General features: G+C 62.2%; 3 protein-coding genes across 3 annotated transcripts in view; 1 reads left to right on the forward strand and 2 right to left on the reverse strand.

Annotated features, from left to right (window-relative positions):
• Positions 1 to 846: 846 nt before the first annotated feature.
• Positions 847 to 6,004, reverse strand: CHLNCDRAFT_58573 (hypothetical protein; the record flags this gene model as incomplete). The annotated part of the gene is made up of 14 exons (XM_005845317.1): positions 847 to 949; positions 1,133 to 1,260; positions 1,432 to 1,640; positions 2,034 to 2,630; positions 2,824 to 2,947; positions 3,073 to 3,177; positions 3,312 to 3,428; positions 3,571 to 3,696; positions 3,895 to 3,966; positions 4,120 to 4,335; positions 4,502 to 4,693; positions 4,855 to 4,980; positions 5,143 to 5,556; positions 5,834 to 6,004. The coding sequence occupies 14 exons, from the start codon at positions 6,002 to 6,004 to the stop codon at positions 847 to 849; spliced, it is 2,700 nt and encodes an 899-aa protein (XP_005845379.1).
• Positions 6,005 to 8,908: 2,904 nt separating this feature from the next.
• On the forward strand, positions 8,909 to 12,151 carry CHLNCDRAFT_36479 (hypothetical protein; the record flags this gene model as incomplete). The annotated part of the gene is made up of 12 exons (XM_005845182.1): positions 8,909 to 9,051; positions 9,168 to 9,231; positions 9,363 to 9,464; positions 9,659 to 9,775; positions 9,956 to 10,000; positions 10,104 to 10,233; positions 10,343 to 10,450; positions 10,589 to 10,700; positions 10,879 to 10,968; positions 11,206 to 11,323; positions 11,450 to 11,608; positions 11,786 to 12,151. Exons 1-12 carry the CDS (start codon positions 8,948 to 8,950, stop codon positions 12,149 to 12,151), a joined length of 1,515 nt encoding a protein of 504 aa, XP_005845244.1. The 5' UTR covers positions 8,909 to 8,947.
• A 1,911-nt stretch (positions 12,152 to 14,062) lies between these two features.
• Positions 14,063 to 15,107, reverse strand: part of CHLNCDRAFT_58575 (hypothetical protein) — a gene marked incomplete at its 5' end in the record, with an annotated part of 1,309 nt that continues 264 nt past the window's right edge. Inside the window, 3 exons of the mRNA XM_005845318.1 lie at positions 14,063 to 14,293; positions 14,412 to 14,587; positions 14,782 to 15,024. Coding sequence (XP_005845380.1) covers positions 14,201 to 14,293; positions 14,412 to 14,587; positions 14,782 to 15,024 — 512 coding nt within the window. The 3' untranslated portion in view covers positions 14,063 to 14,200. The remainder of the gene's footprint in view (positions 14,294 to 14,411; positions 14,588 to 14,781; positions 15,025 to 15,107) is intronic.

The raw sequence follows: 15,107 nt of genomic DNA on the forward strand, positions 1-15,107 counted from the left end.
GGGCTCGCTGCGCGTCGCTGAAACCTTCTCAGCGATGGCAGACATCCTGAGGACCCGGAGAAAGGTCTGGGACCAGTCGCTCTTCACCACACTTGCAGCCTTCCCAGCAAGCAGGAAACACCCCTGGGCTGGGCGGCACACCGTTGGCATCCTGGACGCAGAGCTCTTCCCAACGTCTTGCCAGCTGAAGTATGCCTTCACGTCGGCCGACCTCAAAAAGATGGAGCCGGTGCTGGTCCATTTCAACTGTTCTCCCGACAGAAGGAAGATAATGACGGCCGTTTGGACAGATGTCTTGGCTGACAGGCCCACCTACCTTGATCGCATCATTGATTGTACGAATTACACGACGTCTTGTAGACCAAAACGAACTCAATAACAACCATTCATGTCATCTTGATCCACCAGAACTCTCCCAATTGGTGAGAAAGCTTCCATGATTGTCAAGTTACACTAGTAAGGACGTCCACATAGGAGACAAATAGTAGTGGTAGTGAAGCGCTACACGAGTCAGCAGCAATAACCAGAGGGAATGGATGCAGGCAGAGAGGCGGGCGGCAGGGCATATTGTGCAGGCGCAGCCATCGCAATGGCTAGCGGCATGCCCCGCATCGCCGGGGTGTAGAGTACAATGTATGGTATCATGTCATGTCAAGTGGGAGGGCTCAAGCATAGGGGGCGTAACCAACTGCAGTGCACTCCACGGGGACTCTTGTGTGATGTGGGGGTATGGGTGTATTAGCGAGTCATTGCTGCGCACCGGCTCTGGATACGGAAACCAGGGTATTCATTTATCATCGCTCTTCCACCAGCAGTCAAGCCCGCAGCTGCTGGTTGGCCTAAACGTCAGGTGGTCGAGGCCGTGGCGTCGGCGGCCACCGCGCCGCCAGGCGCGTTGCAGCGCCTGTTGCCGGCCTCGTCAAACACGCGGTGCCAGGCGTGGAAGCCACTGAAGCAGAGGGCATGCGTGGGGGCAGGGCTGTCACCAACCAGTCGCGAGGCTGAGCGGCACGCGGGCAGACTGTCAGCCATATGTGATAGTGGCCCGCAAGGGGCCAAACTCCCAACAATTTTGCAGGTAAGGGACAGTGGGCAAGAGGAGGGCAGCAAGCCAGCTTGGCTGCTGGCTCACCCCTTGAGGCCCACGAGGCAGGTGTAGCCTGCGTCCTCCAGCGCCTCCAGCGCGTCGATGGAGTAGGTGCAGCCATCGGAGCAGCCCACCATGAGGGGTGTGTCCTTCAGGGAGAAGTGCCGCATGACCTGCAGCAAAGGCAGGGGCGGCGCAAGAGGGAGGTGGATGTGGCACAGTCACGCATGCACACGAGGGGCAATGAAGAAGTGGCAGCAACCCGCTGGAACGGGCTGTACTCGCTTCCCCTGCTGCATCAGTTCCTGCTGGAGCCAGAGCTGCCCCCACGCAGCGGGGCGCACCTGGTCCAGGAAGGCCTCGTTCCGGGTCTTGACCACCCGCCGCTCGCCGTCGCCATCCACCCACTCAGCATCCACCACAGGGATGTTGAAGGAGCCGGGGACGCAGCCCACCTCAGCCAGCTCCAGCGCAGGCCGCACGTCCAGGTACACATAGCCGCCACGCTCCACCAGGCACTGCAGCAAGCTCCCGACTGGGTTGGCTGCCAGAGCTGGTGGCAAGCAAGTCCAGGCGGCAGGAGCACAGGGAGAGCAGCAGCAGCAGCAGCATACAAGTAAGCGCCTGGTCACAGCAGTGTCTCACCCGAGCCTCCTCTGCATTGGCCACGGCCTTCTCAGGGAAGGCAGCCAGGGTGGTGGCAGCAAACCGGGGGTCGGTCCACTCCCGCACCATGGTGCGTGGAATCACTGCAAGTTGCAGGGAGAGAGGCTCTTTGGCATGCAAAGCTTATACAATAGTGGAATTGTCCTCGTCTTCTTGTGCCTAACCATGCAACAGGCCGGCAAAGCCGCCTTCAATCACTCACCATCAGTGTGCTGCTGCTCCCAGAAAGAATACTGCGGCGGCGCCGGTGCGGATGAAGAGGCAGCCTCGAGAGGCTCACCGTCACCTGCCTGCTCGCTGTTTCCAGTCAGCTGCTCGATGGCATCGCGCTGGCCGGCGCTGACAGCATGCTCAATGCTGACAATGTGGTTCAGTTGCAGCTGCTGCTCGGGCTCCTCCACCGCAGTAGCCTCTGGCTCCTCCAGAGCAGCGACCTCACGCGTCTCCACGGCTGCGGCCTCAGGCTCCTCCACAGCTGCGGCCTCTGGCTCCTCAAGAACAGCGGCCTCTGGCTCCTCCAGAGCAGCAGCCTCAGGCGTGTTCATAACAGCAGCCTCTGGCTTCTCCTCCGGCGCAGCGGCCTCCGGCGTGGCCAGGATGACGTGTCCATCCAGCACCAGCTCAGCCACATGGACTGGCAGGGCATCCTCCTCCTCAGCTGCCTCTGGCTCCTGCTCTGCCACCACCTCCTCCATGGCAGCAGCTTGCTCCTCTGCCTGTGCCTCTGCCTGTGCCTGCGCCATCTCCTCAGCCAGCGAGGCCACCTCCTCAGCCAGCGACGCCATATGGCCCGGCAGCGCCATCAGGCCGTTGGCCTCGCCCTCTGGCAGAGAGGTCTGCTTGGCCAGGGCATGCAGGCCGGTCTGGAGCAGCGCCACTGCAGCAGCAAGAGCGCCAGCAGGGGTGAGGCACGAGGACCGTCAACAGGTCGATTCTGGAAGATACGCGGGCCCTGCTGCTGTCCATCGATGGACCGACACACTGATGCTCTCTGGTGGACAAGACAAGCTGCCAGCAACGAATGCCACAAGCACACACACACACATGCCCGCCACTTGTGCCCGCCTCACCCTCAGCATCCGAGAAGGACAGGCCGGAGTGGGTCTCAGAGGAGGCGCTCATGGAGGCCGCCCTCAGCCAGCCCACCTCCTGCTCGCTGCGCAGCAGGTCAGACTTGGTCTGCTGCAGGTCGCGCTGCAGGAACAGAATGCAGGGAGAGCAGGCAGGGTGCATGTTGCCGCAGCAGGTAGGTGAGGCAAGCTGAAGGCGATGGTGTGCTGTTGCAAACAGGCGCCGCTGCTGCGAGCCCTTTTGCGCACCTGTAGGGCGGCCACACGGGTGCGCTCCTGGTGCAGCTCTTCAATGGCATCCAGGTAGGCGCTGTTCAGCTCCTCGCGCTGCACCGCCGCCGTCTCAAGCTGCGCCTGCAACACAACGGCAGCACAGGCCAGGTCGGTCAGCAGGTAGATGTGCGAGTGCAAGCAGCTGGGCCAGGACCAACAACAGCAGCAGCATTAAAAAACTGCATGGATGATGGCGGCAGCACTTTAGACCGTACCTCCAACACAGACACCTTCTCATGCTCCGCTTCAAGCTCATCAGCCAGCTGCTGGTAGAGCGAACCGGCATCGGCGCCCTGTGCGGGGCGCTCCGCGGCCGCCTGCTCCACCTGTTTCTGCAGCAGATGAATAGCGCAGCACGGCATTCATGCAACTAAGCCCTGTGCAGCAGCTAAGCACAACCCAGCCAGCAATGCCAAAGTTGAACCATTGGAAAAGTAAATCACTAGGAAAGCTTCACAAAGTGATGCCACCCACCATGAGAGTCTCCACACGGAACCGCTCTGTCTGCAGCTGTGCAGAGATGTCCTTATAATCGGCATCGGCAGCGGAGCGCAGCGCCGACGCCTGATCGGCGCGCGTCTGCAGAACATCAATCTGGTCCTGCGGCAGTGGAAGTTTGGGCAAGGTGGGGTGCGAGGGAGAGTGGAAGGCAAACGATAAAACGCTCAATACTGCGAGGGCAACCCGTCAACAAAGCGAGAAGCAGCACCACATGGCCATGGGTGAACAATGGGCCTGGCTTTTAAACCTGGCCACCCTAGCAAAGTCCCGCCAGGCCGAGTTGCCCAGGCAGCGCACCTGTGCGCTGCCAGACATCTCATCCAGCGCCTGCTGCAGCCGAGCCGCCTCCTGCCGGTAGTCATCTGCCTCCTGCAGTTAGAGACAGCCGTGTGGGCACGGGAAACTTAAGAGCTGTGGACCGGGGCAACACTACCCTCTTGAGACATGTTCCCAACCTCGGCTGCAGTAAGCCGCGGACCCAAGTTTGCTGTCCCACTTCCCTCATGCCCCATCCCCCTTCACCTTGCGCAGCTCCTGCGCGCGCCGCTCCTGGGCGTCCATAACGATGCGCTGCAGCGACAGCTCCCGTTCCGCGGCGAGTGCCGCCTCGGCCCGCACCCTCTCGATCGCGCGCTCCGTCTCTGCCGCCTGCCGCGCCTCGATGATGACACGAGCCAGGCGGCGCTCCATCTCCGCCTGCCGGTGGGCCTCCTGCTCCGCCTCCAGCGTGCGCTTGGTCTGCAGCGCAAACTGGCAGGGTCAGATGAGCAGGAGGCGCGCGAAGCAAGCACATGGCCACCAGCAACAACATGCGTCCCCTGTGTCAGTGTTACGACACACGTGCCCAGCATGACCCTGCCCCCCAAGACCCTCCCTTCACAACCCTGCACCACACGACACCCACCTCCCACAGCCTGTACTGGGTGATGCCCTGCATGCGCTTGAGCTCCTGCGCGCGCGCCAGCGCCACCACCTTCTCAGCACGCTCCTGCTTGAGCGCCTCGCGGGCTGCCACACGTTCCGCCTCCAAGGCTTCCTGCATCTCCACTCGCGCCACCTGCTCCTCACGCAGCGTGGCCACCGTGGTTGGGATCTCCTACGGGAAAGGACAAGGACTCGCAGCAGGTTGGGGTCTGGTTGTCCCACACCAGCGTCAACCATGCCTGCCTCAGCAAGTACATTGGCCTGCCTCTGCCCTCAAGACAGCCACTATATGCATGTATGCGGCAGCACGCGCGACCACAAGCCACCACCTACTTGCTCCACAGCATCGGCCAGCCGCACCGCCACGCGCTCCTCCACTTCCTCAGCCAGCGCCCCCTGCAGCCGCTGCTGAACCTGCACTTCCACATTCACCAGCGCACGCTTCTTCTCCGCCTCAATCTGCAGCCAAAGCGATAGGCAACATGCAAATGGGCATTCAGCGTCAGCAGTGCTCGCAAGCCAGGCACCGGCGGGGGCGGGGGCTGAGCAGGAGAGCGCATGAAAGGGCGGGGCCAGGACGCAGGAGGCACCACCAGCAGGCCACTCCATAGGCCGCCCCACCTGGCCGACCGAGGCACCCAGGTAGGTGTGCAGGCTGGCGGCCAGGCCCATGCAGCTGGTGGCCACCATGCCCAGCTCCTTCCACTTGGCCGCCTGCACGTTCTCCACTGTCTCCTGGCTGGCATACAGCAGCTTCTGGGTGGCAGCCAGCTCGAAGCGCATGCGCCGCAGCTCGTCAGTCTTGTCCCGCAGCTCGCGCAGCAGCACCTTGACAGATGTGGGGTACTCGCCCAGTGCCTTGGGCGCACATAGCTGATCGCAGAGCGCAGACAGGTCGGCGGCCGCTGCGTCGGCGACCTCTGCAAGCACCACGGCACGGTGCCGCGCAGAGGCCGGCTGCGCCAGCTCGTTTGGCCGGCGCGCGGCGGGCGCCGCGGGCAGCGGCTGGGCCAAGGCTTCGGAAGCCGGCAGGGCCTGCAGTGGACCACCAGAGCAGAGGTGGTGACGCCCGGTCAGTTTGTGGGGAAAGGGTGGCCGGAGGGTGGTGTGTGGGGGCAGGGGTCGCAGGCGGGCGAGCTTGTGGCCGCGGTGCGGGTTCGCGTCGGCGCGGCAGGTACCCCTGTTTGGCCCGATACTGCCTCCGCAGGTCCTGCGGGCGCCACCCCTGGCTGCGGCAAGAGCACCCGCGGCGGGTTCAGCAGGAATGCACGCCCCCGACACGGAGGCCAAGATTGAAAGCCCTTGGCCGCACCATGCTTGCGGCCGAGAGGGCGCCCAGCAGAGCGCTCCAGCGCAGCGGGGAGTCCTCATGTTGGTTGGCCTGAGCGGCAACCCTGGCCACGCGAGCCCGGCCCCTCGACAGCCTGACTGCCGCCCTGCCTCTTGCCGCAGGGGCACAGGATGGCAGGGAGAGAGCCAGCATCGCTAAAACTGACGAGTGCGCGGGTGCAGCCGCGGTGTTCTGCAGATGTTTGAATTTCAGATGTAGCAGGCGTCGTGCGAGCTGGCGCGGCAGCCAAACCTGTTGGACTAATAACACCCGCTGAACAGCCCCACACGTAATTTGTAACGGACCGCCTGAATTGTAGCAGCATTGGAAAGCCTCAAGATCAAAGGCAGCCGCATCTCTGGCCTCGCACGGCAGCCGTCACCCGTCTCGGCACAGAGCCTATTGCTTCACATGCTTTAGCTCGCAGGCTGGAAATCTTCAGCTGATCACGCAATGAGGGATGAGAGGAGTGATTTGATATATGAATGCCATGCATGCAAGACTTGGATGCGGCTCACGCGACGTCTGCAGCACCGTCGATGGCACCGACGGCGCTGCCTCCTGGACCCAGTGTGTGCTCGCAGGCCTGGATTGTGTCGGATGCGGCTGACAACGATGAGTCATGATAATATGCACACGCATAGCCTCCCAACCGGCCGCCTTTGTCCCATGGCCCATCCATCAGCAGCCGCCAGCGTGTCGCCGGACGGCATGCGGATGACACGCCCAGGAGAGCAGCAGCAGACACCAAAGATACCCCTGCTCGTGGGCTACTCTCACTCTATATATAGAAGCCGAAGGCATGGCGCCCCACGCCGCCATCGCGGGAGGGGCAGGGGCCACGCTGAGCTTGGAGCAGGTTGCGGCAGTGGCCAATGGGGCCGAGGTGCAGCTGGATGCTGCAGCTAGCGGGAGGGTCAAGAAGGACTCGCCCCCACCCAAGTCCTTCACGGCAGAGCCCGCGCCAGCAGCCGCTCCCAGCAGTGCGAGCAGCCTGGACCGCGAGCAAACGAGGGCGGCCATGTTTTACAAGCTGCTGAGCCTGATCAACGGCAGGAGTGGGGTCCGCCTAGCGGTGGTGCAGGCGCTGGCGGTGCTGCTCAACAGCGGCGTCACGCCTGCGCTGCCGGCGGCCCACAGCGATGCCGAGTGCCTGCGTGCCCTGGCCGCCTTTCTGCAAGGCGTGGGCACCGCCGTGACGGCAGACGGCGTGCAGCAGCCGGCGGCCGAGGCGTTGGCAGCGGCGGGCATTGAGGCGCCGGGACTGAGCACCGCAGAGCGTGCCGTGGTGGCCGATGCGCAGAGCGCATCGGCAGGCACCGCCGCCATCTGCTGCCAGGCTGGCAAGCTGCTGCTGGCCACCGCCAATGCGGTGGTGGCGCTGTCGGCAGAGGCGCTGCAGGTTGACGTGAGTGCTGCACTGCCTCCCCCTTCATTTCACTGCTCAAGCTGGTGCCCCGTGCGACCAGCCAAGAACTACAGCTGACCCTGACCTGCCTGCGTCAGGCATATGATCTGCGGCGGCTGGCCTGCTGCAGGTCAAGGCGTTAGATGCAGATGTGGTGGAGGCGCAGCCGCACAAGGGCGCCCTTGAGGTGGCTGACGAGATGCGCGGGCTGCTGGATGGCTCGCGGCAAGTCAATGTCAAGAAGACGGGCGCAGGCAGCCTGCCGGCCATCAACAACACGGTGCAGGTGGGCGGCCTGGCTGTGGGTGGGCCGGCGAGCCATCTGCCCTGACCTTGAGCTTGCTGGTTGTGTCAATCCTGTAGCTGCATGCCGGCATTCAGGGGATGAAATTCCTGCCGGCGCTATCCGCAGGTGCACGGCGCACTGTTGGAGGCGCTGATCGCGGCAGCGGCGGCTGCCAAGGCTGAGCTGGCATCAGTGGCGCTGCCGGCGGCCCGGGAGGGTCATCCGCAGCAGGCAGGCTCACCGGCACTGGCCAGTAGCCTGCTGCTGCTGACCACCATGCTGCTCAAGGCAGCAGGCCTCAGCCTGAAGCGAAGCGCTGCCATCGGCAGCAGGCTACCTTTGGTGGCGGCAGCGGCGCCGCCTGGCGGTGACGGCGCCGCTGCAGCGGATGTTCCTGCCACAGCAGCATCTCTGCAGCAGTTTGTGGCGGCCGCAGCGGCAGCGGTGGATGCGGGGAAGCAGCAGGTAGCAGCCACCGCCGGTCAGCTGGCGCTTGCCGGGGCGGACGAGGCGGTTTCCAGCCTGGCAGTGGCTCAGGCAGCATATGCAGCTTTCAAATCGCTGCGGCAAGCGCTGGCGGTGGAGGCGCTGACCGCAGCCACCAGCCTACGGTTGCAGGAGGGCAAGCCCGCAGAAGGCGGGGTGGCTCCAGCTGCTGCTGCTGACGCGGCAGCGGCAGCAGACAGTGGCGCGGCAGATGGCAGCAAGAAGAAAGACAAGAAGAAGGCCAAGGGGCCACAGGGCATGCTGCTAGGCCAGGGCACAGCATTGCTACGGGTATACGTTGAGAATGCTGCTGCCACCGCTGGCAGCAGCAGCAGCAGTGGCGAGGATGGGGTGGAGAGCTGCATGGCGGCACTCAGCCTGGCGAGCGCTGATGTGGCCACAGAGCTGCAGCGCGGCTTGGCGGCGGTCAACGCAGCACTTGATCCCCAGGGCCATGCGCTGGCGCAGCACCTGGCGGCCCTGCGAGCTGTGATCGAGGCAAACCAGGTGGGTAATAGTGGTGCATTGTCAGGGTGGGGCCATCATGCAGCGGTGACAGCTTGGGGGTGCTTTTGCATACACATCGTGCATACTGCATGCATTCTGTGCCCGCGCTGGCTCTTTTCCCATGGAGGGCGCCCCTTGCCCCTCGGTGGATGTAACCCAGCGCCAGAGCAACCTGCGATCTACCATAAGCCCATGCCGCCTGCTCCCACCGGCAGCGGGTTATACGCGGCCGCCACAGCACTTGTCTAGCTAGCCCCCTCCGCACATCATTGCTGCCTCTGTGTCTTTGCCGCTGCACCTTGCCTTGAGCGGAAGGCAGCTCACTTGCCGCTGCGCCCTGCAACACCCGCCTGCGGCGCTGCCGCAGGCACGCCGCAAGCCCAAGATTGCCAAGGGCGCTCGTGACTTCATGCCAGACCAGATGGCCATCCGGGAGGTGGCATTTGGAAAGATCACCGGCGTGTTCAAGCGCCACGGCGCCGTCTCAATCGACACGCCCGTGTTTGAGCTCAGGTAGGGGCAGTATCGTCAGGTTGCTTAGCAGTAACATTGTTTGCGGGAGTGTGGAGTTCCTGCGTGCCTAGTGCACCGCCAAACCCCACACACTGCCCTGGGCTCGTGTCTGCGAGCAGGGAGACGCTGATGGGCAAGTATGGCGAGGACTCCAAGCTCATCTATGACCTGGCAGACCAGGTGCGTGTGCTGAGCTGGCACTGGGGCGGATGAGGCATTCTTTTCATGCGCCCTGGCGCTTGCGCGCTAGAGGCCGCTGCTGTGATGTCCTGCCGAGCTGACCCCTGCCTCTTCCCCACCTGCTTCGTCAGGGCGGCGAGATCCTGAGCCTGCGGTACGACCTCACCGTTCCCTTTGCGCGCTTTGTGGCGCTGCACGGCGTGGGCAACATCAAGCGCTACCACATCGCCAAGGTGTGTGCCAGTTTGTTTGTGTTCATGCCGTTGGGGACGGCCGCCAACAGGGCGCGTCCACCCTTCATAAGCACACCACACCCAAGCTTGGCTCTTCCTCCGCAACCGCTGCTGCTGCTGGCGGTTTTCAAATATTTTCCTTTTGTTCGCTGTTCCACACATCTTCCTTGCCACTGTACCCATGCGTACTGCAGGTGTACCGCCGTGACCAGCCCCAGATGGCTCGCGGCCGATTCCGCGAGTTCTTCCAGTGCGATTTTGACATCGCTGGCAGCTACCCATCCATGGTTCCTGACGCTGAGGTTCTCAAGGTGAAATGCTGGGTGGTGTGGTCCGTCATATGCGTTTATCAACAGGGAGGCCAGCAGCCACCAGCGGCGCCCGCGGCTCAGAACGGCTGCGGAGGTGACGTCATTTCCATGTTGTGCTGCGGCTACCTACTGCGCGTTCTTCCCCTCCTAACTTTCCACCTGGCGTTGATGGTACCACAGGTGCTGGTGGAGATCCTTGATGACCTGCAGCTGGGCGAGTACGAGGTGAGGAGGCTCTGCAGCCGGAACCACACACAATTTCTTTGCAGGTTGTTGTTGCATACCTTTCTCTGGATTTTTAAGGAGCCTGCCACCCCCCTGGCTGCAGATCAAGCTCAACCACCGGCTGCTGCTGGACTCGATGCTGGACATTGCGGGGGTGCCGCCGCAAAAGTTCCGGCCCATCTGCTCTGCCATCGACAAGCTGGACAAAGAACCGTGGGAGGTGGTGCGGGCAGGTGGGCAACAGCTCGCTGCTGCACTTCTATCCTGGTGGCAGGCACATCAGCTCATAAAATGGCCTTCCCGCCCTGGCTAAATCCGCTTTATATGCCTCGCGTTCTGCAGAGATGGTGGAGGAGAAGGGGCTTCCGGGGCATGTGGCGGACCGCATTGGCGAATTTGTGGTCCTGCGGGGCCAGCCGCTGGAGCTGCTGGAGAAGCTCACAGAAGCAGGTAGACTGGTAGCGTAGCTTAGGCAAATTCACTACGTTGGCGATGCTACTCCTGGTTGAAACACGAGGCTTTGCTCGTCAAAAGAGAGACACATGAGAGAATCGCTTGCACCATGCCCCTTTTCTGCACTGTTTGCAGCCCATCCACTGGCGCAGCACCCCGACTCGGCAGTGGCGTTGGAGGAGCTGCGCACTATGTTTGGCTTCCTGCAGTCCATGGGCGCCCTGGGGCCCATCGTGTTTGACCTCAGGTGGGGCTGCCAGCCTATGGGACATTGGACTTGCTGAGTCGAGGGAAGCGGAAAAGGCAGTGTTGAAATTTGATGGGGTTGGGCTTGGAAGCGGAAGCAGTTTGATTGTGCCAAGCTGGTGCAGAGTGTTTAACATTTGGGCTGTTGACTGAATGTCTTCCTGTCTGTCGTGCCACAGCTTGGCCCGTGGCCTGGATTACTACACCGGCGTGATTTACGAGGCTGTGCTCAAGGGGGGAAACGTGGGATCCATTGCCGCCGGCGGCAGGTGCGCGCTTCAACCGCCAGCGTGCTGCGTATACCGCGCTAGCAGCTGGCTGCTCTCTTCCTGCATCACCAGGTCCCCTTAAGCCCCTTGCTCGATGACCCCAGTTTCTATGACACCTGAGCCTCCTTGGCACTGCCTGTCATTTCTACCTCATCATTCCCGTTTCTATGACACCTGAGCCTCCTTGGCACTGCCTGTCATTTCTACCTCATCATTCCCGTTTTTGCCGCCCTGCAGGTACGACAAGCTGGTTGGCATGTTTAGTGGCAAAGATGTGCCGGCCGTGGGCGTGTCCATTGGCATCGAGCGCGTGTTTGCCATCATGGAGGCGCAGCTGCGCCTGCAGGCGGAGCAGGTGCGCGGGTGGTTGCCTATGGGCACCATCTGCACACACGCTTCTGTGCCACCACAAGCGCCTAGATCATCCTTTCCTGCTTCACACACAGCCCTGACCTCTGAGACTGCGCGCTGTCCACCTGAGCAGGCGGGCGGCACAATCCGCGAGACGGAGACCGAGGCGCTGGTGGCTTCCATCGGCGGCGGCATGCAGCCGCGGCGCATGCGCATCTGCTCCGAGCTGTGGGCCTCGGGCATCAAGGCCGAGTTTGGTTACAAGGCCAACCCCAAAATGCCCGACCAGGTGCGGGTGCCGGGTATGCTGGGTGCGTTCTTTTCGAGGACGAAACTTGTTGGTGGTGTGGGGACGGCATGGCCCATGTTTGGTCTTCCATCTGTACTTGTGTCCCAGGCTGCTTGCTGGACTTCTGCCTGCCTGACCAAGCGTTCAGCTGCCTCTCTCTCATCCCTCCTGCTGCAGCTGGGCTATGCGCTGAAGCAGGGCATCCCCTACATGGTGCTGTTTGGGGAGAGCGAGGTGGAGGCAGGGGTGGTCAAGATCAAGGATCTGGATGCCGGGACCGAGGAGGTAGTTGCCGAGGTGGGTCGAGGTCTAGACGGTTCACCATCTGATGCGGCTCGGGCGTCTATGGCTGTGTTTGACCTTCTGGGAGGAACGGCAGGGAACTGCTGGACTGCCTCGTGGTTACTGCATTCGCATTACCACCATCATTGCTGCCCACTCTGCCTGCAGGGCCAGCTGGTGGCACGGATGCAGGAGCTGGTGAAGACCAAGGCGGGCCGCCGCGTTGTGTACCAGCAGAAGGAGGAGGCGGCCAGCAGCTAGCTGAGCATGGCGTCAATCAGGATCTACTCCAGCTGGATATGGACTGTGCAAGCATTTGTATGCAGCAGGCACAGCCTGGGCATGAAGGGATGCCCTGCCCCCCTGTGCCCGCTGCGCCAAGGCGGGTTTGGCATCGCCACCATCCTGCACCTCACCTCCTGCCACCTTGCCAACCTCACTGCATTTGTAACACTGCCGCTGGGTCAAGCATACATGGCCTGTATCAGGAATGGGGTTTCAGGCTCAGGTGTACCGCGTGCGCCTGCAGTACAACTTCTCCCAAAGGGGGCTGTTGCAGCAGGCTTAAGAGAGAGTATAATTGCCCGAGCTTCGTTTGATCAATTGAAGCATCTTGCTGGGGCTTGCGACACGGATCAGTTTTTATACAAGGCGGGCACAGAAATGGAGAGCGACTGCATTCCCGAGAGCAGCGCACGGGGCAGCTCGGGACAGCACAGCAGCAGCAGCAGTGATGCTGGCAGAGCGACCCAGGACGCAGCGGTCTCAGCGGCCCGCGGCGGCGGCGTTCCAGCCGCGTGGCCCCGCATGCGGCGCACAGACCTGATGTGCTCGCTATTTGCCCTCTGCTACCAGCTGATAGGAGCATACTGTAGGATGCCTGCCCCCTCGTTGCCGTCGATGCAACATCACATCCAGCAGGCAACCATTTCGGCCTTTCACGTGGCGGCCTTCCTGTTGGTCACTTGGGCACCCCACTCTGCTTGGATCAAGTACAGGCGAGGCAAAGTTCTCCTCGCACGTACATGTGTGTGTCAGGGCGGAGCGGGTATTCTAACTGTTCCATTGCATGGGTGATCATTCCCTATGCAACAGGGTTCCAGTGATCGGGGCCTTTCGAGTGGCGGCGGCAGCGCTTCCGACACGGAAGTCACCTCAAGTAGGTGTATGGATGACTAGGGGCCAGTTAGGAAAAGCAGGGATGAGTGTGCACCCAGCATTAACCCGCCTTTTTTCTCAACTGCCACTTACAGTCGGGACCAACAGTGCTGCTGCACCGGCCAGCGAGCCCTGGGTGGCTAGGAGGCATGATGGATGCTGTGCGCTTTATCATTGGTACAACACATCCTGCCCTTCCTCCTTGTTGGTGCACTCTTTTGCTCACCTGGGACCCTTGCCGCCATGTGTGCAGGCACACGTCTGCTCGTGCCGTCACTCGTGGGCATCGTGCTGCAGCAGCCACCCCTGGCAGTGCTGCTGCAGCAGGCGGTGATTGCTGCCATCACCGCCAACCCTTGGGGATATTGCCGCACTCCTCTGTTGGCCGATCCCTTGACCCAGCTTCGGCTGACACGCATATGGCTTGCACTGGACGCCGCTCTGCCCGTTCCGTTTGCTATCGCGCCTGCCACCCATGGCAGTGTAGATGATCCATCTGGTGAGTAGCCGGCATGCACCTCGATGCTTGCTGCGGCAAGCGCCAGAGGGGTGTGGGTTCACAATGCAATGCCTCGGCGGGGTACTGTTAGGAGGCTGAGCCCACTCAGCGCGAATGGCACTGTGCGTTTGCAGCCCGATGCCCCTCCATTCTCAACCTGTGTTACGTCGTTCTGCATGTGATTCTACCAGTGATGGCAAGCCTTGCTGCATCTGCCACCGCACCTGGTCAACAGCAGCAGCAGGACCACCAGCAGCAGCAGCCGCAACCATTACCAAACCAGCCATGGCGGCTTGGCATGGCTGGCCACGCAGCCTGGCTGGTGCAGCGGGCGGGCAGGGCCTGGGCACAAGCCGACAAGGTCTTCACAGGAGTGTGCCGTGGCGGCGACGGCGATTCCCTCCAGTATTCTGTGCTGTGGTACTTGCTGCTGGGCAACATTTGGTTGCTGGCTAAGGCCGCCGCATTCTGCTACCTACCCGCCCTTGAATGAGGAGCCGTTGGCCTCAGCTGTTCCATCCATACTTGAAACAGCTTTCCTGTGATCGGTGTGCAATATATGAACAGTGGCAGCAGATGGAAAGAGCAATAGATGTCATACTTTCAATTTTCAGCAAAAACAACAGCAGCGAAAAGCAAGGTAAACTTCCGAATTATTGCTTCCATTGAAGCAGCTCCAGCGCCTGTTGGTGTGCCCGTGCATCCCCTGCCGCCACCACCTCGCCGCTGCAGGCCGCAACGTCACCCTGCAAGCATGGCAGCAAACCGCAGGGTGAGTTGAGCATGCCGAAGCAGGCCGTCTCACCATAGGTACGACAAGTTGCAATGCATTCAAACACCCACACCACGCACCTGGCTGCCCACCTGCCAGCGCAGCGGCTGGCCTCGCCAGTCGGTCACCACACCGCCGGCGCCCTGTATGACCGGTACCAGCGCCATGTAATCGTACGGCTTCAGGTCGGCTTCCACCACCAGGTCGCAGTATCCCGCCGCCAGCAGCCCGTACGCGTAGCAGTCACAGCCGTACATCGGTATCCGAACTGCGGTGCAACACCAACACAGTCCCGTGCAGGCAGGGCAAAGGAGTGAGGAGAGCGGGCCGCAGCACACCGTGCTGCAAGGGACATAGAGCAAGCCTAGCTTCGGCAGCCGTGTGCTGCTCGAGAACAGGGCAGGCCCTCCCATTCGCTCAAAACGGCTGCCGCTGAGCGCCCCTCTCGCCAACCGCGCTCACCAGCATCCCGCACGCGGTTAAATGCCGCCTCTGTGTCCCCGGCAAACATATGGGGGGTGGTGGCATAGAGGTATGCATCGCCGACGGCGCCGCACTCTCGCGTGGAGATGGGCTGGCCGTTGAGCGTGGAGCGCTGCCCTGCCACACCCACCCACCGCTCCTTGAGAATGGGCTGGTCAATGATACCCAGCACTGGCTCGCCGCGATGCAGCAGCGCGATGAGCGTCCCAAACAGCGGCTTGCCTGCGGCGGGCATGTGGCGGCAGGGCAGTGAGATGATGGGTGTGGGGACTTGGGAGGCGGGGTGTGTGGTGGGTGGTGGGTAC

This window comes from Chlorella variabilis (assembly GCF_000147415.1).
Source record: "Chlorella variabilis unplaced genomic scaffold CHLNCscaffold_18, whole genome shotgun sequence".
NCBI classification, from domain to species: Eukaryota; Viridiplantae; Chlorophyta; class Trebouxiophyceae; order Chlorellales; family Chlorellaceae; genus Chlorella; species Chlorella variabilis.